The following is a 25,152-nucleotide window of genomic DNA, read 5'->3' as shown; positions in this document are numbered from 1 at the left end:
CTATAGCAAACTGTAAGCCAATTAAGAATAGCAGTCGATCTCTAGAAGTTGCTGGGCCAAAGGGCTTGCAATGCTATCAATGCTATCACTGATGCCGCATGACCAGGGAGAAGGTGCCTGAATAGTGGGGGATCCTTGAAATGTGGTAAATGTGAAAGCCAGGGCCAGGCAGGCCCTGATAATCACCTTTGACGGGAAGCATCAAAAATGACAATGACCAAGAGGATGCTCAATGATCTGTGGGCCTTAGAGCGCTCATAAACATATCCCCCTCAACCATGCCAACCTTGCAACCCACTGGGACGGGGCTATCGGGCTTTACCTGGCAATCTCCCCAAGTGACAGGAGGCCCTCCTGACATAGGCAAATGCCAGCAAGGGCAGGAAGTGGCCTTACTTAAGTGACTATGCCAACTTTCTCACCTAGGATAAAATGTGGTTATGGAAAGACAATGGTTTCATTGCCAGCTCTCTCATCTCCCAACCTGTCATCAATGCACCAGAAAAATCCAGCACCATTTTTCCAGACCTGGAGATTTTCACGTTGCTAACAGTAGCTAAATATGTTACATCTTCCAAAGCAGAATTCAGCAATTAACAAGAAGAAATGACTACCAGTGGACTGTCACCTTATTCCCTTTGATCTATTTCAAGGAGCAGGATCTCCAAATCTAGGGATGAAGTTTGGACAAGTTGGCAGGAGATGAAGAAACAACAGACATGGCCCTTTTTGAAGTTCTCCACATCATTCACCAACCTGAAGTTTTCACTCTGTTTCTCTCCCACAGACTTTGTCTGAGCTGCTGAGCATTTCTAGCAAGTTTCTTTGCCTTCAGAGCTCCAGCATCTGAAATATTTTGCTTTTGTATTAGAGTTTAGAGAACACTCAAGGCAATTTTATGGGCATCCATCAATACAAGTAAACGGAATGCCTGGATGCAAACAGACAGTTTATGATTGTATTAGTTGGGGCAGTGCATATACATCTTGATTGTTCTGGTGAAACCATTGTTTTTATTTTGCAACATGACAGCTACTGTCTTGACGACCAGATATTTGTTGCATAAGAAAAAGCAGGTATTTGTCTCGCATTGTACTTGCTGCAGCAAGATTTTTTTATCACATCACCATCATTGCTGGGAGCTCTTTTTCTCCCCAGATTGTTGCCAGATAGGTCTTCAGCTGAACAGTGCAGTCATGCTTCAACTTGCGATCTCTGTGAAAAGATTTTCATTCCACTTGGCACATTCTCAACACAAGGGGTAATGTAACTAGAGTAATGTCATGACATGAAAAGCACCAAAACTGGAAAGTGAGGGGTGGGGGGGGTCTTCAGGGTACATCTCACTTGGACTTTTTTAGCTGCCCACCATATGAGTTACACACAGAGAGCCATAATTCATGTCTGGGCTTTCCCCCAATCACTGCGAGAGTGGAACTGATACACTTGGCTCATTGATGGCTGTGGCACAGGCACAGAAGTTGGTTTATGGAGGCAGATGTGCTTGGGTGCTCGCCACTTGATGAATACGATTGCCAGATTGATCAAAATATTCGACTACGTCTAGCATTGCTAGACACCTATGATGTAATGCGATTCCTAGCATTCAGCATTAGGTTGGGAAAACATGATGGAAAATATAATTTATTACATTAATCCAAGAAGCAACATATTTACCTAAAGCGGGGGCTTTTCTTCACTTGAGGCAAAATGAACCATTTCTATCTGCTTCAAATTACAACAAAAAAGATTTGGAAAAATCAAGAGAAATCCCTTTTCTGCTGCATCTTGCCAAACAGGCTTTTTGCTTCCATTGTGCAATCGATAGCCAGAAATCCCAAACAAGAGAAAAACATTCACTCTCATGGACTTTTCAGCTCAATAATAATGAACTGACATATTGAACTTGAATTGTTATTGCTGTACATAGCTCCACAGATGCTGTCAGACAAACCTAGTTTCTCTCTAGCACTTTCTGCTTTTCTTTCTGATCTCCAGCATCCCAACAATACTTTGCTTTTATTTGACATTTTTAAGTATTACTTGCAGCTTTTAATAGCCTCAGTCATATTTACTTACAGCTTACTCCTGATGACAGGAACACCCACATGCAGCCCAATCTGAGCTGGAAGCTCCTGGTGCATATATATTGAATTCAAAATCTTATAAAGGTTGACCCCTATGATGCCAGTGGGTCAAAAGTTTGCTGAAAACTCTCCCTTTAGCACTAGATCTATATCTTCAGCTCTCAAAGTTTATCAGCTAGTTGTCAAATCAAAATCCACAAAACCTCTTGAGAGGCACATACATCCATTCAGCATGTGTCACACAAACATAGCTAACAGGAGATAGCAGTTACTGAATGGTACAATATTTAAGTATTGTGACGTGCAGAATATTTGCCAGACAAAACTTCTTTTGAAGCATGGGACAGAATCTTACTGAGATTTTAGGGTCTTTTCAGCTGGATGGATAACTTTTTGGGAACATCCACCTTGCCACATCAAGGCAATCTAAGCAATACACTTAACAGCATCAGCAAGGCTTCCCCATGAATCAAAACCCTGGGGAAGAAGGTCCCATGCAGTAAGTTCTGCTGGCCTCTTGCATTCAGCCATCAGGAAAGCCATAGCCGTTAGTGGAAAGGAATCCAAGGGACCTAGGATTGTGCAGAATCCAAGACAAAGATGAGTATTGTGGAAGATGGTGGGTCTCTTAGGTTGAGGGTCGTAAGAAGATAAGTAAGGCATGGCTCCCAGCAGAGATCCCTCCTGCTTTATGTCCAGTGCACTGATTAATGACCTTTGATCGAAGGACTGCATCACCCCAGTGACAAGCTGTCCACATAGAACATAACAGCACAGAACAGGCCCTTCGGCCCACGATGTTGTGCCGAACTTCTATCCTAGATTAAGCACCCATCCATGTACCTATCCAAATGCCGCTTAAAGGTCGCCAATGATTCTGACTCTACCACTCCCACGGGCAGCGCATTCCATGCCCCCACCACTCTCTGGGTAAAGAACCCACCCCTGACATCTCCCCTATACCTTCCACCCTTCATCTTAAATTTATGTCCCCTTGTAACACTCTGTTGTACCCGGGGAAAAAGTTTCTGACTGTCTATCTATTCCTCTGATCATCTTATAAATCTCTATCAAGTCACCCCTCATCCTTCGCCGTTCCAACGAGAAAAGGCCGAGAACTCTCAACCTATCCTCGTATGACCTATTCTCCATTCCAGGCAACATGATAGCAGTTATCAAGATAACTGGGACAAGATAACAAGGACAACTGTGCGAGATCCGTAAGTGGCTTCTCAATTGCCTGTGGGTAGGAAGGTCAATCACCAGCCTACCGCATAGATCTTAATGCCCGTGAAAATGGGCAGCAGGTTTTGGGTAAGCCATTTCCTTGCCTAAAAAAGCCCTTCCCACTAAGATCACCATTTCTAGAAACAGGAGATTCCACTTATAGTGTCTAATCTCTATGTGATCCACAGCTGATTTGCATTGCAAGATACTCTGAAAGCAAAAACCTCACAATTATGGTATTGCTCAAAAAAAATTCCCAGAACAGCAAATCAAAAGACATTATGCAAAATACCATCTATTAGTGACCAATTAGGATTTTCACAAAGTAAACTGGAGATTATTTAAAAGTAAGTAGAGGTTACATTAGCATGCTATAACACTTACGATACAGGACTTCATATTATGTCACAGATTGCTATTACTCAGTCATACACAAATATTTGTACTATCTCAAAATAGTTGATACTAAAAAAAATTATCGCTTTTGTGCCATTTATAATTGAAAATCTGTGTTCTGGTGATCTTTAAAATGAGAGCATACAACAAAGATGTAACAGTAACATTAAACTGCAATTCCTTAAAATAACACAAGTGTAGAATAAATGTGATAACAAGATATTATAAAAATAGTTTCTGCACAATATTCTAGATTCATGTGACCGACAACACTGTAGGTTACAACAAGTACCTGTGAATTTCTTGTCAAGGTCAAGTTCAGATACAGAAGTTGGAATGAACTCATGTGAAATTTCAGAGGTTGGCAGCTTAAGGCCTGTAAGGGATAACAACAAAAAAAAACCAAAACCAAACCTTTTATGTTTTTTCAGCAGAATAACATTGTTGTCAATAACCTGCCTTCTTTGTATGTTGAGATATTTGCATTTATATTTTAATTCAGCCAACATGCTTCAGATAAATAAAGACTAGATAAGGAACAATAAAGCATAATTGCTTGGTCAGGCAATGCAATGTATGCAAAAAATATACAATGAACCATGCAAGGCTGATTAACCATCCAACAAACTAGACTACAGGATAAGAATATAGGCAATATTTAAGCTCCATGTAAAACAGGAATATTCACCAGGAAATGCAATTGCTGTAACTCCACAATATCATAAATTTTAAGGCATTCAACAAAATTCAAACAAGCTCAGCCCTTAATACTTCTGAGATGCACTATAGATTAATGATTAATTCATCAAATAACTACCACAGAACAGCAACAAGTGTCTAGACATGACATTTGAATTAAGACAAAATACTGTGGTTGCTGGAAATTTAAAATAAGCACAGACAACGTTGGAGAAACTCAGCAGGTCTGACAGCATCCATGGAGAGAGGAACAGAGTTAACTGGCACGACTGTTCTTCAGAACTGCCAGACCTGGTTAGTTTCTCTAGCATTCTCTGTTTGCTTCGAGACAAAAAAGATCTTTGCACAAAAGAGGGAATCACAGAGACAGTGAATGAGATAAATGCCATCCACTTTGCATCTCCAAGCCCTGTCATTAGGCCAGGCAAATCTCCCTCCAGAACGCACTCTCTTGGCCACTTGCCTCCCCAACCTGTATTCCTGATGAAGGGCTTTTGCCTAAAACGTCTATTTTCCTGCTCCTTGGACGCTGTCTGAACTGCTGTGCTCTTCCAGCATCACTCTAATCTAGAATCCCCAACCTAATTTGAAGAGACATTTCCAGTACTCTGAGACTGAAGGAATGATCCACGGAATTTGAGTTGAGAATTAGATTGGTGGTTTCAGGATGGTAGAGGCCTTAACTTTCCTCATGGTACATCTGCTTTTCCTTGCACCAGATAATAAGTAAATGTATTTAAACGTCAGGTAAGTCAAGATCTATTTTATCGTGGGTTCTCTTTCTGGTACCTTCACCTGGAAGAAGGTTCACCATGACTTCCCTGCTTATGCCAAGAACTAAAGAATGATCAGAACATTTCAAGAAGGAAGAAATTTAGGTGAATGATAATATTCTTGTTCAGAAGAGCAGGTTAAATATGATGATATCTGCTATTCAGACCTGGCTGAAATTTCCTTAATTTGAAACAGAAGAACTGCAGATGCTGGAAATCAGTAACAAAATCAGGAATTTCTGGAAAAAGGTCAGAAGGTCTGGCAGAGTCTATAGAAAGGCAGCAAAGTTAACATTTTAGATCCTGTGACCCTTCACAACAGTGGTCTGATTTTGTTCTATTAGTAATACACTGAAGTAACCAATACACCGAAGTCCAAGACAAAACACTAATTCATCAAATGGTATTAAAAGAATGTGAGATATTATTTGTTGAAAAGATGTCTTTAATTTACATCAGCATCTGATAACTCTTAAGCTTATACCTTAAAATTGAGAAAGCCCAGGTGAAAATTCTTAGTCGCATGCATAAATGAACACTTACAGTTCTGAATTATTATTGCAATGGATTGTTGCACCAGTCTTCAAATGTACTGAACATATCAGTCTGGCATTTTTATATTCATTATTTTGTTAAGGGCAAATGTTAATATTTCCAATATGACCTGATGCTCCCCAGATATGTCTGAAATACTATGGTGAAGCATGTATCAATTTTATTTAGTAACGTCACAAACAAATGCTGAACAACAGTACAGGCAACTCCATAAAAACGATAATTAAAAGGGTATCAGACCATGGACAGAAAAAAAACATGCAAAATGATGAACAATGTAAGCCATAGGCACAATAACATTTTTTGAACAATCACATGCTATTACTTGCAACCATACCACATGTAGCTTTGGGAATACCTGCTAATTCTTTTTCTCCTGTCTCGTATATAGGGCTTGGACTTGGCATAATTGCAGTGTCAGATGTTGAGAACCCATAGTCTGTAATAGATAAATGAACCAAGTAAAGGCACTGTTTCATCCTTCAAAAACAACACTAGATTTGCCAAGGATGTTAAATGCTAGTGGTCAATCCAAGGCAGTATCCTCCCAGTACAGCTGTCTTGTTACATCAAGGTATATATCTAATTGCATTCTAGGGAAGGAAGGAGAGAAGGTAAGTGTAAGGTTAAGACCATGTATTGAAGTTGTTGCACTAAGTGGAAGATTGTGTGACCAGGTGCTGCACAATGTGCTCACTAGAAAAGATCAATGGTTTTTGATTTAGATTTAAAAACAACTTTTAAAACATCATATGAGATATAGCTAGTTGTCCACAAAACATAAAAAAAGCACTTTATATCACCAGTTATTAATGTAAATCTATCCTAGAATTGGTTAGGTCATTTAATGATGGACAGCAACCAATGGATTGCAATGTAATCATACCTTGTACACTGAAACTTACATTGTGTATAATAGTAAACAATGTGTGGCACAATATTTTGATTAATTAATTCAATAGTTATTCAAAGCAATTCATCTAAGAATAATTCTGATAACAGGCACTCCATGCAGTGGTGTTGTTTTAACCACACAACACATATTTATTAATCATCGGATGAGCTTCAAAACAATATAACCATGAAAGGCTGACAGACACTTTACAACCAAGCAGTCTTTAAACTTCATAGAATTAGCATACAGCCTTAAAAAAACCAACAGCAATAAGCGCAATGCATAAATTCTGTGAAATGTGCAGTAACTTGCACACAAAGAATGAATGGATTCCATGCAGGACAGTGTATTGGCTATCAAATACACAGATGAAGTGAATACTTATTTAATTGTAAACCTGTCGCATGCCATTCACAGCATGTATCCTATCATTCTTTCACTTTACTACTATTCACACTACAGTCAGAAATTTTCACTTTTTTTGAGTTCACACTCAGGCACAAATATTATTAGAGGTACTGCAAGTTCTTTCTCTCTGATCTGAGCAAGTTCAGATTCTTATATTAGGCTGAGAACATCTGTGGTATCAAAAGATTGACAATTTAGTCTGAGATTAATCTGAACACACCAGGAGGGTCAGGAGTAGGTACATAGTAGCCTTAAGACATCAAAAAAGGAAGCCAGGTTCAAAATTCATGATCACTGAAGGAAATTACATTGGAGTTATACCATTGTATAGGAGTTATTTTAACAGACACCATTTGAATCAAGCACCTTTGCAGAATTGGCCTTATTCTTTCATTATAATAGCATTAACTGTATATAAATGTGGATATGAATGGCATAACAAATAATCCCTTCCATACAATACTAAACTGTAGTTATGTACTGAGTACTTCAATATTACTCAAATGAACTTCGTATAACAGTGATATGATAACAGACATTCCATGCAGCTACATTGCTTCCACTTGTGACAGTTTGTCAGATAGCTTTTAGCCATGCTAAAAATGTTCAAATGAACCAACAAAGACAAGGAAAACACACACAAATTCCAGGAGATGTGCACTGAATTGCTCTTTGATCATAACTTGTGCCACAACATTGCATGAAATGCAGGCAAAAACAGCAGAGTAACTAAACTATATGTTTTACACACAAATGATCTGTACGAGTGTGAAAGCACCCACAGCATATGTTTGAATTTTTCAGGCTTTTGCATGAATCTCAACATGCACTTATTATGGGGTGTAGGTTTGCTCGCTGAGCTGTAGGTTTGATATCCAGACGTTTCATTACCTGGCTAGGTAACATCACCAGTGGCGACCTCCAAGTGAAGCGAAGCTATTGTCTCCTGCTTTCTATTTATATCTTTCTCCTGGATGGGGTTCCTTCACTTCACTTGGAGGTCGCCACTGATGATGTTACCTAGCCAGGTAATGAAACGTCTGGATATCAAACCTACAGCTCATCGAGCAAACCTACACCCTAAACCTCAACCTGAGCTACAAACCTTCACAAACCTTGCATGCACTTATTATTATTTGTTACATTATTCAGGTCACACCCAAGGCAGAAATATGGTGTAAAGTAGCTGTACCTTCATGCGTTCCTATTTTAGCAGGTTTAGGTTCTGGGATTGGATTGAATACATTAGGGGTGTCAGTGACCAGTGGTTCATTGTCTGAGGTTGAACTGAACCCATAACGAGTGTAAGAGGTTGGCACCTCATGGTCTGCTGGGAATAAGAAGGAAGCCAAGTACAAAATTCTTAAACTTTCATGAACAAAGCTCTAGAGATTTGTAGTAATTAAAACATCTGATTTACTGAACATTATTACTATGCAAGACTGTTGCAAAATTGGTCTTATGCTTTCATTATTATGACTTTAATAGATTCCAGGACAGCCATGCAATGCATGGCTAAAAGCACATTTCATAAAATAATAAACATTACAAGATGCATTCAAGGTTAACTGACAGAAGGAAATATAGAAAAAAAAAGTCATTCTGTTCACACTTTTTAAATTCACATTGCACACAGGAATAATGCTAGATAATTGAATAGTTACTAATGCTGCATCAGTCTGTACAATAATAGAGATAAATCAGGAAACTTAAGCAAGTCCATGACATAGGCTGTACCTGCATTTGGAAAGGAAAGGTCAAAATCCTGAAATTCCCTCTCCAAGGACATTGTGGGTCAACCCATGAAGTGTAGATTGCAGCAATGCAAGAGGCAACTCACTTCCACCTTTTCAAGAGCAAATTGGGACAGGCAATAAATGTTGGCCCCGCAAGTGATGCCCACATGCAATGAGTAAATTGTGTTTTAAAAAATCAGGGAAAGTTAGCACAGATTTTTAAAAGCAAATGTGTCTAACTAATCTGATTGAATTCTTTGATGAATTAAGGTTGAAAACTGATGTAGGCAATGTAGTGGATATCTGTATTTTAGACTTTCCAAAAGACGTTGAACAATGCGTCAGATGGGATACCTGCTAAGATAATGGAAGGGTATGGAACTGAATTGAAAATAGAGTTAAGGATACAAAATTGGCTAAGTAACAGAAAGCAAAGGATAGTGTTGTGGATGGATGTTTTTCCAGAATGTTTGCAGTGGTGTCTGCCAAGGGTCATTTTTGGGTCCATGAATTATTTCTTGCAACATTTATAAAGAATCTACACTCACGCATGGGAATCAACTTCATGAAGTCTGTTGATGGTTTGAAATTGGTAAACCAGAGTATGGATGAGAATAATTAAATGCTTCAAACTAACATAAATATGGTTGTGAAGTGCTTTGCAAATGGAATTCAATGCAGAGAAATGTAAAGAAATGGAATTTGGGTTGATTGATATAGCATGGCAGTTCACTTTAAATAACCTTGAAAAGATAAACACAGAGGTCTAAGTATCCATTTACAAAATTCTATTAAAGTGGGTGAACCATTCTCTCTAAGTTGCATGATGCCATGCAACAGTCAAGAATGTGCTGCAAGGAACATACAGGTGAACACAGAGAACATTCCATTTAAGGTGTGTGTATGTGTAGTTGATTATTAACCATAAAAGGACCATTAGTGCAACAAGCTTGTTAAACACAGCAAACAGAAGTTAGACAGACATAGCTGAAAGGGCATCATGAGAAAGGTTTAATAAATAAAGAAGTAAAAGCAAAAAAAAAAAGTGTTGACTTTTCTCAATCAATAGGTAGGCTTCAGCTGGAAAATTGTAATCAGTTCTGGGTATAATACGTCTGGAGAGAGACAAGACCTTAGCAAGGTTTACCAGGATGTTACCAGGGATGAAGGACTTTAATTACAAAGGGAGATTAGAAACATTAAGACAGTGTGGAACAGCCAAGGTCAAGAGCTGACCTAAGAGAAGCTTTGAAGGTGATAACAATTTTGATGGAACAAACAATTTACTGCTTTCTATTCTATTATGTGGGTCAATAGCCAAAACTTATAGATGCAAAACTATGACAAAAAATTTGAAGGAAAGATGTGAATTTTTTCACTTCAAGGCTTGTTAAAATCTGAAATGTTCTACCCATAAAATGAGGTGGAAGCAGATTTCCTAAATGATGGAAGATGAGTCATTGAGGATAGGCAACTGACAGGGTTAATTCAAAAATAGGGGATGTGGGACTAAACATAACTTTTTTTTCAATAAGCCAGTCTAGGTTTCCTTCAGTGCTGTAAGCTGCAATGCTTCTATGGTTCTATCACATAATGCACTAATTAACTCAATATTATTTGAAAAGAGTAAAATTAAATGCAGCTACATTCTTTCCACGACATTAAAAATGCTTTTCAGCTAATAAGCTGCACACATTAAAGCTATACCAAAATGACATACAGCCAATTGTAGTGTTTAAAGAATGGAATTCGAAAGTGTGGAAGTGCCAGTTCATCCCATTAGGCCTGTGTCAGATATGTGAAGGCTATCAAATTTCTCACTTTCTACAGACTTTTCTCCGTGGTCCTGCAAATTTTCCATTCCAATATTCATCTAATTCCCGTGTGTAATTTACAATTGTAATTGCATTCCACCCTTTCACAAACATACAATTCACTGTATTAACAAAATCTATTACTTCTGATGCTTTTACAAACTACACAGAGGAAACTGTTTCTCCCTATTTACTTTACCTAAACCTCTTTGAAGTTTGAACATGACTATTCAATTTCTCTTTAACTTCGATTGTTGTAAGGAGAGCCAGCCCAGGTTCTGCCGTCTCTATTCAAAACTGAAGTTTTCATTGTTGCTGCAAATCTAACAAATCTATTCTCTACTCTCTCCAAAATCTTGATTGCCTTCATGATGTTTGATGTTAATTCTTCTTGAAATAAGACCATTGACAAAATAATCCAAAAGAGATAAGCAAAATGAGTCAAGATCAGGGGGTCTGCAGTAGATTCAGGAGAAAGTGAGGACTGCAGATGCTGGAGATCAGAGCTGAAAATGTGTTGCTGGAAAAGCGCAGCAGGTCAGGCAGCATCCAAGGGGCAGGAGATTCCTGAAGAAGGGCTCATGCCCGAAACGTCGATTCTCCTGCTCCTTGGATGCTGCCTGACCTGCTGTGCTTTTCCAGCAACACATTTTCAGCTCTGCAGTAGATTGTCCACTACATTTTTTGGGCAACAACTTTGAATATGTTCCATGCTAGGCCATGAATGCACTTACCAAAAATACTATATCCACAATTAAACAAACACGTCTTTAACTGTAAGAGTGTGACATAGCATCTACAGGTATCCAAACTACTTGCCACTATCACTAATCTTGTAATCCATTTATTATTTAATGTTTTCACAGCAAGACATGAAGGTTGTTAGAAAGACCTACAAATTAACTTTCTTTCCTATTTTAGCAGGTTCAGAACCTGGGATTAGATTGATTTTCCATGCATGGTCAGTCACTGACAGCTCATAGTCTGAGATTGAGCTGAACACATTAGGACTGTCAGACGATGGCATCTCATGGTACATTCAGGACAAGGAGAAATCCAAATAGATTTCAATCTTTGGTGCGATGATTTGCTGAATAGATTTGCTTCACTGGATGTAAATGTATGACTGTTGCAGATTTGATTTTATGTTTTCATTACAAAATAAAATCCAATGTAACCAAATCAAACACGTCAGATAATCCTGAATTTAAAGTATGTAAATGAATTAATTATTGCTGCAGTTGTTGCATGGTGCATTCTCCACAGAAATACTTCAACCAGAATTGATTTGCCAACCAGAGAGATACAACAGCAGGCACTCAATGCAGTAGCATCAAACAACATCTTGCAAACATCTGAACTATTTACGGGTCAAAATGATCATCGGCCCAAAGCCTCATGGGATCGAGGTGCACTGGAGGTTGTGTGGTGGGCTCTGGTGGCAGGACTCCCCTGCTCCTTGGATGCTGCCTGACCTGCTGTGCTTTTCCAGCATCACACCCTCTACTCTGGTGGCAGGAGCCTACTCATAGAATCCCTATAGTGCAGGTGGAGGCCATTCAGCCCATCGATTATGTACACGCCCTCCAAAGAACATCCCACCCAGACCTCTAATCTATTCCCATAATCGCACATGAACCATGGCCAATTCACCTAACCTGTACATCTTAAGACATGGGAGGAAACCGATGCAGGCATGAGCAAAATGTACAAACTCCACTCAGACAGTGACCCACGGCTGGAATCGAACCCCGATCTCTGGCACCGTGAAGTAGCAGTACTAACCACTGTGCTGCTCATTGGGAGTTCAGCGGGTCCCAATGTGAGACCATTGGGAGTGTTACATTGGCCAGGCAGACGAACTAGCTAGAAAGCACTGCACCAATTATGAACCATGGGACACAGAATTTTAAAGTTCACTGTGTATTGCCATCAGAAACATTACTCTCCATTATTTTAATATTGAATGGTAACTCGGCTGCTTTAATGGTGCACGGCGCTGGCCTCATGTGCAACTTACAGTGTCTAAATTCCTCCAAACCCCCAACCAACCTCACTACCTCAAGAGGCCAGGAGAATTCCATCCATTTTCCCACTGTGTAAAAGTAAATCATCTTCCAAAACACTTCACAACCAGCTATGATAGATCGATAGATACATGACAGCCAAGCACAGACTCTAAATATCATGAAGCAAGCGTGTTGACCAACTAAACCAGAGAGAAGCAAAATACTCAACTTTCAGGAGATGTGCAATGGATTGTTCAATTCATATGCTTTGTATGAAGAAATGCACGGGTTCTATGCAAGGCAGCTTACTGACTATTGAAGACACATTACACACAAGTAAACTGAACACATTTAACAAAGCAGCCACAGCTTGTTCCTAACATTCTGTCACATTAGCACTGTGCATATCATGCAGACAAGTGTTCATTCCACTTCTGAGCCCATACTCAAGGCACAAATATTGCCAGCAGTACCTGTAACTTCTTTCATTCCTATCTTAGCACGTTCAGATTCTGGGATTGAACTGAACACGTTACGTGTGTTTGAGGTTGGCACTTCATGATCTGCAGGGATAAGAAGGAAGCCAGATACAAAAATCTTAAATTGCTCATGGAAATAACACCCAAGTTGTAATGACGAATACATTCATGTCATCAATGGTCATTACAATATAGCAACATGGCACACTCATTTATTATTCTTGTGTGATTAAACCATTTTGTTGTCTGTAATTTGTACTATAGAGGAACGTTGATTATCCGGCGTTCGATTGTCCAAATTTCAGAATATCCAGATAAGATCTCAAGGTCCCATGTTAGCCGGTATTCAATTATCCGAACAAAATATTCCCCACTCATGTCATTTCGATAATCAAGGTTCCTCTTTATAGAAGTCAGCACTCTATGAACTGGTAACATTTAGGAAACAGACAGTATAACAGACACCTGACACACCACCTTGTTCCCTGGCCAACGTTTCTGTCTCAGGCTTGCTGAGATCCTCCAGCGCAAAGCTCAGCTCAAGGTGAAAGAACAGCACCTCATTTTCTGTTTGGGAACTCTACAGCCTGCTGGACTTAATATAGAGTTCTACAATTTTAGGATTTGAGACATCCCATGTCTTTACTCCAACCCCCACACTCCAGACCTTGATATCACATGATAAAAAACTGAAAGAACGGTGCCAAGAGCTAGTGAGGGTAGGAATAGGAGGTTCAAGCAGATGAATGTGTAACTGAGGAACTGGCACAAGGGAGAAGTGTTAACATTTTTGGATCATTGCAATCTCTTCTGGGGTAGAAGTGACCTGTAATAAAGGATGCATTATACCTGAATTGCAAGGGAACTAATACACTGGCAGGGAGCTTTGTTCAAGCTGCTTGAGAGGATTTAAAATGGTAAGGTGGAGGTGGGACCCAGTGAGATAGTGAGGAAAGAGATCAATCTGAGACTGGTACAACTGGGAAAAGGAGCAAGTCAAAAAGTCAGGACAGGCAGGAACAAAGCAGAGAACAAGGCAAATTAAACTGCATTTATTTCAATGCAGGCAGGCTAACAGGAAAGACAGGTGAAGTCAGGACATGGTTAGGAACATGCAACTGGGATGTCAGAGCAATTATAGAGATGTGGCTCAGGGATGGGCAGGACTGGTATGTTAATATTCCAGGATACAAATGCTACAAGAAGGATAGAAAGGGGAGGGCAGGAGAGTGGCATTTTGGATAAGGGATAGCATTACAGCTTTTTTTTAAGATTAGATTACTTAGTGTAGAAACAGGCCCTTCAGCCAACAAGTCCACACCGACCCTCTGAAGAGCAACCCACCTAGACCCACTCCCCCACGTTTACCCCTTCACCTGACACTACGGGTAATTTAGCATGGTCAATTCACCTAACCTACACATTTTTGGACTGTGGGAGGAAACCGGAGCACCCGGAGGAAACCCACACAGACACGGGAGAATGTGTAAACTCCATACAGACAGTTGCCTGAGGTGGGAATTGAACCTGGGTCTCTGGCGCTGTGAGGCAGCGGTGCTAACCACTGTGCCACCGTGCCACCCATAGCTGGGAATATGTCCAGGGAAATTATTTGGGTGGAACTGAGAAATAAGAAAAAGATGATTATGTTATTGGGATTGGACTATAGATCCCCCAATAGTCAGTGGGAAATTCAGAAATAAATTTGGAAGAAGATCTCAGTTCTCTGTAAGGATAATAGGGTGGTTATGGTAGGGGATTTAACTTTCCAAACATAGATCGGGACTGCGATAGTGCTAAGGGTTTAGACGGAAATGAATTTGTTAAGTGTGTACAAGAAAGTTTTCTGAGTCGGTATGTGGATGTATCTACTAGAGAAGGTGCAAAGCTTGACCTACTCTTGGGGAATAAGGTGTCAGTGGGGGAGCACATTGGGGCCAGTGACCATAACTCTATTAGCTTTAAAATAGTGATGGGAAAGGATAAACAGGATCTAAAAGCTAAAGTTCTAAATTGGAGGAAGGCCAATTTTGATGGTATTAGGCAAGAACTTGTTGATTGGGGGCAGATGTTCGCAGGTAAACGGATGGTTGGAAAAGGGGTAGCCTTCAAGAATGAGATATGAAAGTCCAGAGACAGTATGTTCCTAATAGGGTGAAAGGAAAGGCTGGTAGGTATAGGGAATGCTGGATAACTAGAGAAATTGAGGTTTTGGTCAAGAGTAAGAAGGAAGCATATGTCAGGTATAGACAGCCTAGACTGAGTGAATCCTTAGAAGAGTATAAAAGCAATAGGAGTATATTTAACAGGGCAAAAAGGGGACATGAGATATCTTTGGCAAATAGGGATAAGGGGAATCCAAATGGAGTTTACAAATACATTAAGGACAAAAGGGTAACTAGGGAGAGAATAGGGCCCCTCAAAGATCAGCAAGGCAACCAATGTGTGGAGTGACAGGAAATGGGGGACATACTAAACAAGTATTTTGCATCAGTATTTACTGTGGAAAAGGATATGGATGATATAGAATGTAGGGAAATAGATGGTGACACCTTGAAAACTGTCCATATTACACAGGAGGAAGTGCTGGATGTCTCAAAACACATAAAAGTGGATAAATCCCCAGGACCTGATCAGGTCTACCCTAGAATTCTGTGGGAAGTTAGGGAAGTGATTGTGGGGCCCTTTGCTGAGATATTTGTATCATGAATAGTCACAGGTGAGGTACCGGAAGACTGGAGGTTAGCTAAGGTGATGCCACTCTTCCAGAAAGGTAGTAAGGAAAAGCCAGGGAGCTATAGACCAGTGATCCTGGCATTGGTGGTGAGCAAGGTGTTGGAGGGAATCCTGAGGGACAGGATGTACACTGAGTTGGAAAGGCAAGGACTGATTAGGGATAATCAGCATGGCTTTGTGCATGGGAAATCATATCTCAAGAACATGATTGAGTGGTAGACGTGTTCTTTATGGATTTCTGCAAGGCGTTCGATAAGGTTCCTCATGATAGTCAGGTTAGCAAGGTTAGATCACATGGGATACAGGGAGAACTAGCCACTTGGATACAGAACTGGCTCGAAGACAAAAGGTGGTGGTGGAGGGCTGCTTTTCAGACTGAAGGTCTGTGACCAGTGGAGTGCCACAAGGATCAGTGGCTGGATCCACTACTTTTCGTTATTTATATAAATGATTTGGATGTGCGCATAGGAGGTAGAGTTAGTAAGTTTGCAGATGACACCAAAATTAGAGGTGCAGTGGACAGTGAAGAAGGTTATCTCAGACTACGATGGGATCTTGATCAGATATGCCAATGGGCTGAGGAGTGGCAGATAGATCAGAGTGTTGGTGAAAAAGCACAGCAGCTCAGGCAGCATCCGATGAGCAGGAAAATCGACGTTTCAGGCAAAAGCCCTTCATCAGGAGCCTGACCTGCTGTGCTTTTCCAGCACCACTCTATTTAGACTCTGATCTCCAGCATCTGCAGTCCTCACTTTTGCCGAGTGGCAGATAGAGTTTAGTTTAGATAAATGTAAGGTGCTGCATTTTGGAAAGGCAAATCAGGGCAGGACTTAGAGAGCAGGTCCTGGGGAGTGTTGCTGAACAAAGAGACCTTGGAGTGCATGTTTATAGTTCCTTGAAAGTGGAGTCACAGGTAGGTAGGATAGTTTTCCTTTATTGGACAGAGCATTGAGGAGAGGAGTTGGAAGGTCATGTTGAGGCAGCACATTGGTTAGGATAGTTTTGGAATATGATGTGCAGTTCTATTCTCCCTCCTATAGGAAGGATGTTGTGAAACTTGAAAACGTATGAGAAAAGATTTACAAGGATGTTGCCAGGGTTGGAGGGTTTGAGATAGAGGGCGAGACTGAATACACTGGGGCTATTTTCCCTGGAGCATCGGAGGCTGAGAGATGATCTTATAGAGGTTTATAAAATCATGAGGGGCATGGATAGGGTAAATAGACAAGGTCTTTTTTCTGGGGTGGGAGAGTCCAGATCTAGAGGACAGGTTTAGGGTGAGAACGGAAAGACTTAAAAAGTTCATAAGGGGCAAATTTTTCATGCAAAGGGTGCTGTCTATATGTAATGAACTGCCAGAGGAAGTGGTGGAAGCTGGTTCAATTACAACATTTAAAATGCTGTTAGATGGGTACATGAATAGAAGGGTTTAGAGGAATATGGGCCAAGTCCTGGCAAATGGGACTAAATTAATTTAGGATATCTGATCAGCTGGACGAGTTGGGCCAAAGTGTCTGTTTCCATGCTATAGATCTCTATGACTCTATAACTACAGTTCTGAGGAAGGGTTACTGGACCTGAAACATTAACTGTGGTTTCTCTCCACACATGCTGCTAGATCTGCTGAGGTTTTTCAGCAATTTCTGTTTTTGTTTCTTGATATCACATGCTCTGCTATTACACACAACCCATTGTTAACCATTAATAGTCCCCATTAGTCCCCATTTATTCTCATAGGCTGACCATTACCTTTGTCTGTCCAACTGCTCTTCTCTCTCTGTGGACTCTATCTCCACCTATTCTTTACTCTTCAACTCCTCCCCCCTCCCCACTCTGTCTTCTGCATAAAAATCAACATTTTCTTAGCTACCATCAATTCTAAGGAAGGGTCACCAGACCAGAAATGTCACAAAGGGATGAATGCAGATTTCTCCAGCTTCCTCATTCCCCCTCCCCCCACCTTATCTCAGTCCCAACCCTCTGACTCAGCGCCGCCTTCTTGACCTGCAATCTTCTTCCCGACCTCTCCATCCCCATTCCCTATCAGGCCTATCACCCTCATCTTAACCTCCTTCCACCTATCGCATTCCCAACGCCCCTCCCCCAAGTCCCTCCTCCCTACCTTTTATCTTAGCCTGTTTGGCACACCTTCCACATTCCTGAAGAAGGGCTTATGCCCGAAACGTCGATTCTCCTGCTCCTTGGATGCTGCCTGACCTGCTGCGCTTTTCCAGCAACACATTTTTCAGCTCTGATTCACCATCTTCTCTGCTCGGCTCCCCTTTCATTGAGTTCTGGTCAGCAATCCCTTCATGTCTCTTTAGTTACCTTTACTCAATTGAAATAATGTTTGTTCTGATTGCAACTTCCCCCTCTCAAATTGCAGGGTGAATTCTTTAATATTATGGTCACTGACACAGAGGGGTTCCTTCATCTTAAGCTCCCTCATCAAATCTGCCTCATTACACATCACCAAATCCCAGAAATGACTGTTCTCTAGCTGGCTCTCTCACAAGCACTCAGACATTCCGTGAGTTCCTTTTCTTGGGATCTGCTTCCCAGTTCACCTGCATATTGAAGTCCTCCATGATTATTGTAATAATGCCTTTCTTATATCTGCCTTTTCTGTTTTCTGATATCTATCTTCTTCCCCACATCCTGAATACTATTAGGAGGGCTGTACATTACTCTTATCAGTGTTTCTTTTTCCACAACTCTACCCACACAGATGCTACACCACCAAATTCTATATCATTCCTTGCTATTTACTGAATTTCATCTCTTACTAACAAAGCAATCGTGTTCCCATGCTATCCTTTTGATAGTGCGTGTATCCTTAGATAGTTAGTTCCCAGTCCTGAGCCATGTCTCGGTGATACCCACCACATTGAACATGCCAAATTTTCAATCTGCACTACAAGCTCATTTGCCTCATTATGTATACTCCCCTACAAATGTTCACCGAGAAAATATTTATCCAGATTCATTCTGAATCTCACTATCAAAAAATGCACCCTCTCCCCTTTCATTCAATGCATTCAGAATCATAACATTTCTTCTCAAGTCACCTCTGCTCTTTTGTCACTGACTCTCATGCAAGACGAAAACAAGCTCTCCCGGCTTAACTCATTTGAACTGTTACGAAGTTTGAGCAAAAATTTTAAACCCCCCCCCCCCCCATACCCTTTTTTTGCCCCATGGAAGATAGTCCCATCTTCTCTTGAGTCTCCACAACACTGAAGTTTCATTCCTATAGCAACTCTAACAATCTATTCTCTACTCCTTCTATGGCCTTGATAACATTATTGAAGTCTGTTTGCCAAGATTCATGAAATAAGCACTCTGAATAAATAATAATCCTACAGAGATATGCAAAATGCTTCAACTCCAGGAGACATACAATGATTTGTTGATTTCATCCACATTGTGCAGCAACAATGCAAAGTTTCCTACTAAACAGTAACTACCAAACTGAAACAAACTTTGTCTAATTGTTGTACATAGTATTGATAGCAAGTGTCCTAAATATCTGTCACTATGCAGAAATTCAACATGGAATTATTAATTACTTCATCCATGACTTCACACCAAATGCACAAATAGTGTCAGAATTACCTGTAATTTTATCGTTTCCTATCTTAGTAGTTTCAGGTTCTGGGATTGGTTTCAACATGGACGGAGAGTCAGTGATTGATAGCTCATAATCTGTGACTGAACTGAACATTCTTGGAGTGTCAGAGGTCAGCACCTCATGACCTGTTGGGATTAAGAATGAATCCAGACACAAACTTCTTAATGTGTGAAAACAACGCCTATGTTGTTTTGAGGAAAGCATTTACATTTCTGGATTTAATGGAGCACTATATCAGAACTGATAATTTTCTTCAGTTAAAGTAAAAATAGCTTCATTAAAAAAAAACAAGATTGTATAGATATCATAAAATACTACAATATGCTTAGTTTGTAAATTAACTAATACACCACTCAAAATGATTCACAAAAAGTGATATGACATCAGGCATTCCATGCAGTAACATTACTTCCACCAATAAACTTCACGATAATATAGCCAACATACATTGACAGACACTTGCAGGCACGTACAAATCTCTAAAGTAACAAGCTGACCAAACAAACCAAGAGTGTGGAACAAAAATGCTTAAATTCCATGAAATTTGCAGTGGATTGCTCAATTCATAATCTTTGTGCAACAACCATGAATGGGTTCCATGCAAGACAGAGTAATGACCATCAAATGCATTTCACACACAAGAAAATCGAACACTTATTTAAATTATAAAGGCGTGGCATAGCATTTACAGCGTGTCCTAACATTGTCAATTTAGCACAAACTTTATCATGCGTAAGAATATTTAATCCATTCCTAAGTTCACACACAAGGCATAAATATTTTCACAAGTACCTGTAACTTCTTTCTTTCTTATGTTAGCAGACTTAGATTCTGGGTCTGCACTGACAATATTAGGGGCATCAGTGACTGGCATCATATAGTCTAACGGGAATAAGAAGGAGGCCAAATACAAATTCTTAATTGCTCATGAAAATTATCCCTTTGTTGTACAGATGAATAACTTGTTTTACAGAATCTCATTATATTGTAGCACTACAGCACAATTTATTTTACTCCTTGACAATAACTTAGATTCAAGTCTCATCACAAATTGTTTATTTACCTTTTATACAATAGTGAACTCTACAGATGATGTACTGTTTAATTACTTCAATAATATGTTATATGCAAATCTAATATGACACCCAATGTGGCCATATAGTTCCCTCTACATAAAATACATTTGTTATCCAATAAACATCTCCACAGTGTAGTGCAGTGATGATAGGTTAATAGACACTTTACAGCAAAATTTAGTGCCAAAATCATGGAATCATACTGTACAAATACAGACCAGTCACGCTTATATTTTAAAGTGTTGGCACAGATACATGTTCTATTAGTCTCGTTCCCTGCTCTTTCAATATTGTACTGTATTGTTTGCCCTATTTGTTTAGATTCCTTGTATATAGAAGCTGCTCCCACCATCCTGTGTATTCCAGAGAACAACTTGCTGCTAAAAAAAAGATTCATCACTCATTTTTTTTCTGCATATTGTATCATTTATGTCCATTGATCACAACCCGAAAACCACCAAAATCAGTTTCTACTGTTCACCCCTTCAAACCAATCAGAATTTTAAAATATGTCACATCTCTTCTTGTTCATTCTGGGACAAACCATTCCAATTACTCTACTCTCTAAACAAGTGCTAAATCCTCATCTTTAATTTCAATCTAACAAAGCGATTTCCACTGCCTCAGCAAGTTTCTTAAATTGTGATTCCCAAACTTCTAATCCAACAAAAATATTTAAAATTGCAAAGAAATTGCATTTTTCATGTGTGTTGTGCAACAGGTATTTAGATTAGATTCCCTATAGTGTGTAAACAGGCCTTTTGGCCCAACAAGTCCACATCGCCCCTTCCAACGAGGAACCCATCCAGACCCATTTCCCCCTGACTAATACACCTAACACTATGGACAATTTAGCACAGCCAATTCACCTGACCTGCACATCTTTGGACTATGGGAGGAAACCAGAGCACCCGGAGGCAACCCACACAGACACGGGGAGAATGTGCAAACTCCCAACAGACAGTCACCCGAGGCTGGAATCAAACCTGGGATGCTGGTGCTGTGAGGCAGCAGTGCTAACCACTGAGCCACCATGCCACGCTTAATTACAATGCAGTCATGCATTTACTATCAAATACTCTATTCACACAACTAAAACAAACAGTTAAGTGTAAAAGCATGGTATAAGATCGAAAGACTGTGACCTAACCATCTGTCATGTTAACACAAACATAAACATGTATTTATTATGTAGTCAGAAATACCTGTAACTTCAGTCTTTACTATTTTGGAAGGTTCAAATTCTGGGATTGAACTGAACAGATATGGAGGGTCACTGACCGGCAGCTCATAGTCTTGGAGCAAATTTAACACATTACGAGTGTCAGGTGTTTGCACCTCACTGTCTGCTGGGGATAAAAATGAAGCCAAACACAACTTTTTTAAATCTCAAGTGAAAGTAATCTTAATGTTATATATTACTGGACATCAATATAGTACTATTGCAGAATTTATCATCTTTCATTATAATTACTTTAAAGTGACTCCAATGGAACTAAATATAGTGCATTATTAAATATATTTCCTAAAATACTAACTTAGACTTATTGTGTGAAGTAATTAATTCAATATTAGTTTAAATGACTTAGACAAGAGTGATATGACAACAAATATATTATATAACACATTCAAAACAAGTAAACCTAATTATTACCCAACACTAATATAGCCAGAAGAGGTTGACAGAGACCTTACTGGTTGCAAACGTCAAGAAACAAGCAAGAATGTCTAACCAAATCATGTAACTGACGGAAGCAAAATGCATTACAGAATATGTGCAATAAATTACCAATTTCACATACTTTGTGCAACAGTAATGAATAGATTCAATGCAATGTAGTGAGCTATCAAATATATTTCAGCCAAACTGAATATTTATTTAACCGTAAAACTGTGACAAGCAGCTGCAGCACATCCAATATCCTGTCACTTTAACATTACTCGTAATATGGATGTAAGAATGCATTCTACTCCTGAGTTCATAATTGAAGCAAAGACAACGTCGGAAACACCAAATGAACATGTTCTACGCAAGATGAATTAAAGATGACCAAATCTGATTTTCATGCTGGTAAACTGAAGACTCGTAAAATTGCAAAGCTCTAGCATAGCATCGACAGCTTGTGTCCCAACCAGCTGTCATGATAGCACAAACTTCAGTAATTATTTAATTTATTCCTAACTTCAGACCAAAGGCATCAATATTATCAGAAATAACTGAAACTAAACTATTTTCTCTTTTATGTTAACAGATTAAGATCCTGGATTGAATTTAACAAATTAGGTGTGTCAGCGACCAACAGCGCAGAATGTGAGATTAAATTTAACACATTTGAAGTGTCACAGCCTGTCATCTCATGGATTGAAGGAATTAGAAGGAAGTCAGATACAAAATTCTTAATTGCTCATGAATAAAATATTAGAATTGCATTAATGAATACATTAGCATTATAATGTAGCATCATTTGCCAAGCGTAAGCTTCAATATTCACAATAAGGTGTTACTATCCTTATCATTAGCAACAAGTGAAAAGCTTAATTTGAAAACTGTAAATTTCTCTTGCAGATTTCTCATTTAATTCACATGGCACTGAATGCATCCATGCAAGAGAGTGTACTGATATTGAATATACCTTACACACAAGTAAATGAACAGTTATTGAACTGGCAAGCGTGGCACAGAATCAAAAGACCTTGTCTTGCTTCAGTACAAACCTCAACATGCACTTATAATTATTCACCACATTATTGAGATCACATCAAAAAATACTGTCAGAAGTACCTGTACCTTCTTTGTCTGCTATCTCTGCAGGTTCAGGTTCTAACATTGGTTTGAATACATTAGGGATGTCAGTGACTGGAAGTTCAGATTGTGAGATTAAACTGAACACATTAGGAGCGTAGGGAGTTGGCACTTCATGGTCTGCTGGGGATAAGAATGAATCCAAAATTTATAATCTCCCATGAAAATAACACCCAAAATATTTTAAGAAATACATTTGATATTAATCATTATTGTTTAACAATGTAGCACAATTGGTCTTATTAATTCATCATCACTTTAAATGGATTTCAGTTTAAGTACACATTATATATCTAATAATGCATTTCATATAATTCTAAACTCTAAATAATGCATCCAATGTCACTAAAAGAAGCAGAGGAAAATATAGCAGAGATATTGGTTACAACTTTTCAATTTTCACTGGGTACAGAAGTAGAACCAGAGACTGGATGATGTTAAACCACTATTCAAGAAAGTTGAGAGGGGTACATTTGGAAAACACAGGACGCTCTAATAATATTTGTACGATCTAAGTCTTGGTGGGACAACTTTTAAGTTTAATGACAAAACTCGGAAGAACCAAAAACTGTAAGGAGAACAATGTAGAATTTCAAGAAAACATTAAGTTGATGCAATGGTTGGGGGGTGTTGTAAACAAAATTCAATACAGAGAAGTATGATGCTCTTTGGTAGAAGGAATGTAGAAAGGCAATATAAAATAAAGGACATTATTCTAAACAGTATGCAAGAGCTGTTTATGTTGCATAACTCATTAAAGTTGCAGGATACGTAGTGAGAGCTGCTAAAATAACATACAGTATTCTCGGCTTCATTAATAGGGGCGTTTAGTACAAGAGCAGAGAAGTTATGTTGAAGTTGCATAAAGACACAGGTTAGGCCTCAGCTTCCAGTTCTGGGTAACACACTTTAGGAAAAATATGAAAATATTGAAAGGAGCGAAGAAAAGGTTCCAGAGATGAGAAACTTCAGTTATAAGGACAGATCAGAGAAGTTAAGATTGGTTTCCTTGAAGAGGAGAAGACTGAAGTGACACTTGATAAAAGTTTTCAAAATGGTGAAGGCGCTGGACAGAATATGATGGGGCGAAACAGTTCCTACGGTAATGAATCGAGAACCAGATGGCATAGATTCAGAGTGTTTTGCAAAAGAAGCAAATGCAAGGTGAGAAAAAAAACTTTATCACACAGCAAGTGGTCCAAGTTCAGAATGCACTGTCTGGAAGTACGGTAGAGGCAGGCATTCAAGAGTAAATTGGATGATTACTCAAAAATAGATAATGTTAATGGGAAAAGTCAGGAGTTTGGTACGAAGTCAAAATGCTCAAAGAAATGCTGCAGACATGATGGGCTGAATGGCCTCCTTCTGTATCATACTAAATCTGTGATTCTTTGAATCAGTGACCCGAAATTGCTGTTGGAAAAGTTACTGAAAGCCATTATTAAGTTTAAAAAAAAGTTTTCACATTAAAAGGTCAGAATGAATCAAGACAATCAGCATAACTTTGTCAAAGCCTTATTGTGTCTGTAACTAATTTCTGGACAGGGTCCTCTTTTGAAGATAGTTAGAGACCGTTTAAGGTACTCAGCATTGAACTTGGATATGGCCACCTCCCACATCTGACTCCAAACACCCTACCAACACCATCCCCATAACAGCAGTGATCCCCAGTCTGCCCTCACTATTCTGTCCTGGGTCCCTAAGTGATCTTAGGTCTCTCCATGGATGCAATACCAGCTGCAGCCACTACCACTCCCAGTGGCATTGCCTGCACCGGAGAACTGCTGGCCTCTGATTGAACAGGAACTCTCAACAGGCAGGATTTATA

At 39.4% G+C, this 25,152-nt stretch overlaps 1 protein-coding gene across 1 annotated transcript in view; it reads right to left on the bottom strand.

Moving 5' to 3' along the window:
* abi3bpb (ABI family, member 3 (NESH) binding protein b) overlaps positions 1-25,152 on the bottom strand; it is a 330,661-nt gene that overhangs the window by 95,795 nt on the left and 209,714 nt on the right. The window contains exons 37-44 of the mRNA XM_072585416.1: positions 23,304-23,447; positions 21,727-21,870; positions 20,238-20,327; positions 19,430-19,570; positions 13,073-13,162; positions 8,233-8,370; positions 6,096-6,176; positions 4,003-4,086 (exon numbers count right to left, since the gene is read on the bottom strand). Coding sequence (XP_072441517.1) covers positions 4,003-4,086; positions 6,096-6,176; positions 8,233-8,370; positions 13,073-13,162; positions 19,430-19,570; positions 20,238-20,327; positions 21,727-21,870; positions 23,304-23,447 — 912 coding nt within the window. The remainder of the gene's footprint in view (positions 1-4,002; positions 4,087-6,095; positions 6,177-8,232; positions 8,371-13,072; positions 13,163-19,429; positions 19,571-20,237; positions 20,328-21,726; positions 21,871-23,303; positions 23,448-25,152) is intronic.

This window comes from Chiloscyllium punctatum, chromosome 15, assembly GCF_047496795.1.
Source record: "Chiloscyllium punctatum isolate Juve2018m chromosome 15, sChiPun1.3, whole genome shotgun sequence".
Classification (NCBI taxonomy): domain Eukaryota; kingdom Metazoa; phylum Chordata; class Chondrichthyes; order Orectolobiformes; family Hemiscylliidae; genus Chiloscyllium; species Chiloscyllium punctatum.
The sequence above is the reverse complement of the archived record's forward strand: the minus strand, read 5'-3'. Positions and strand labels throughout refer to the sequence as shown.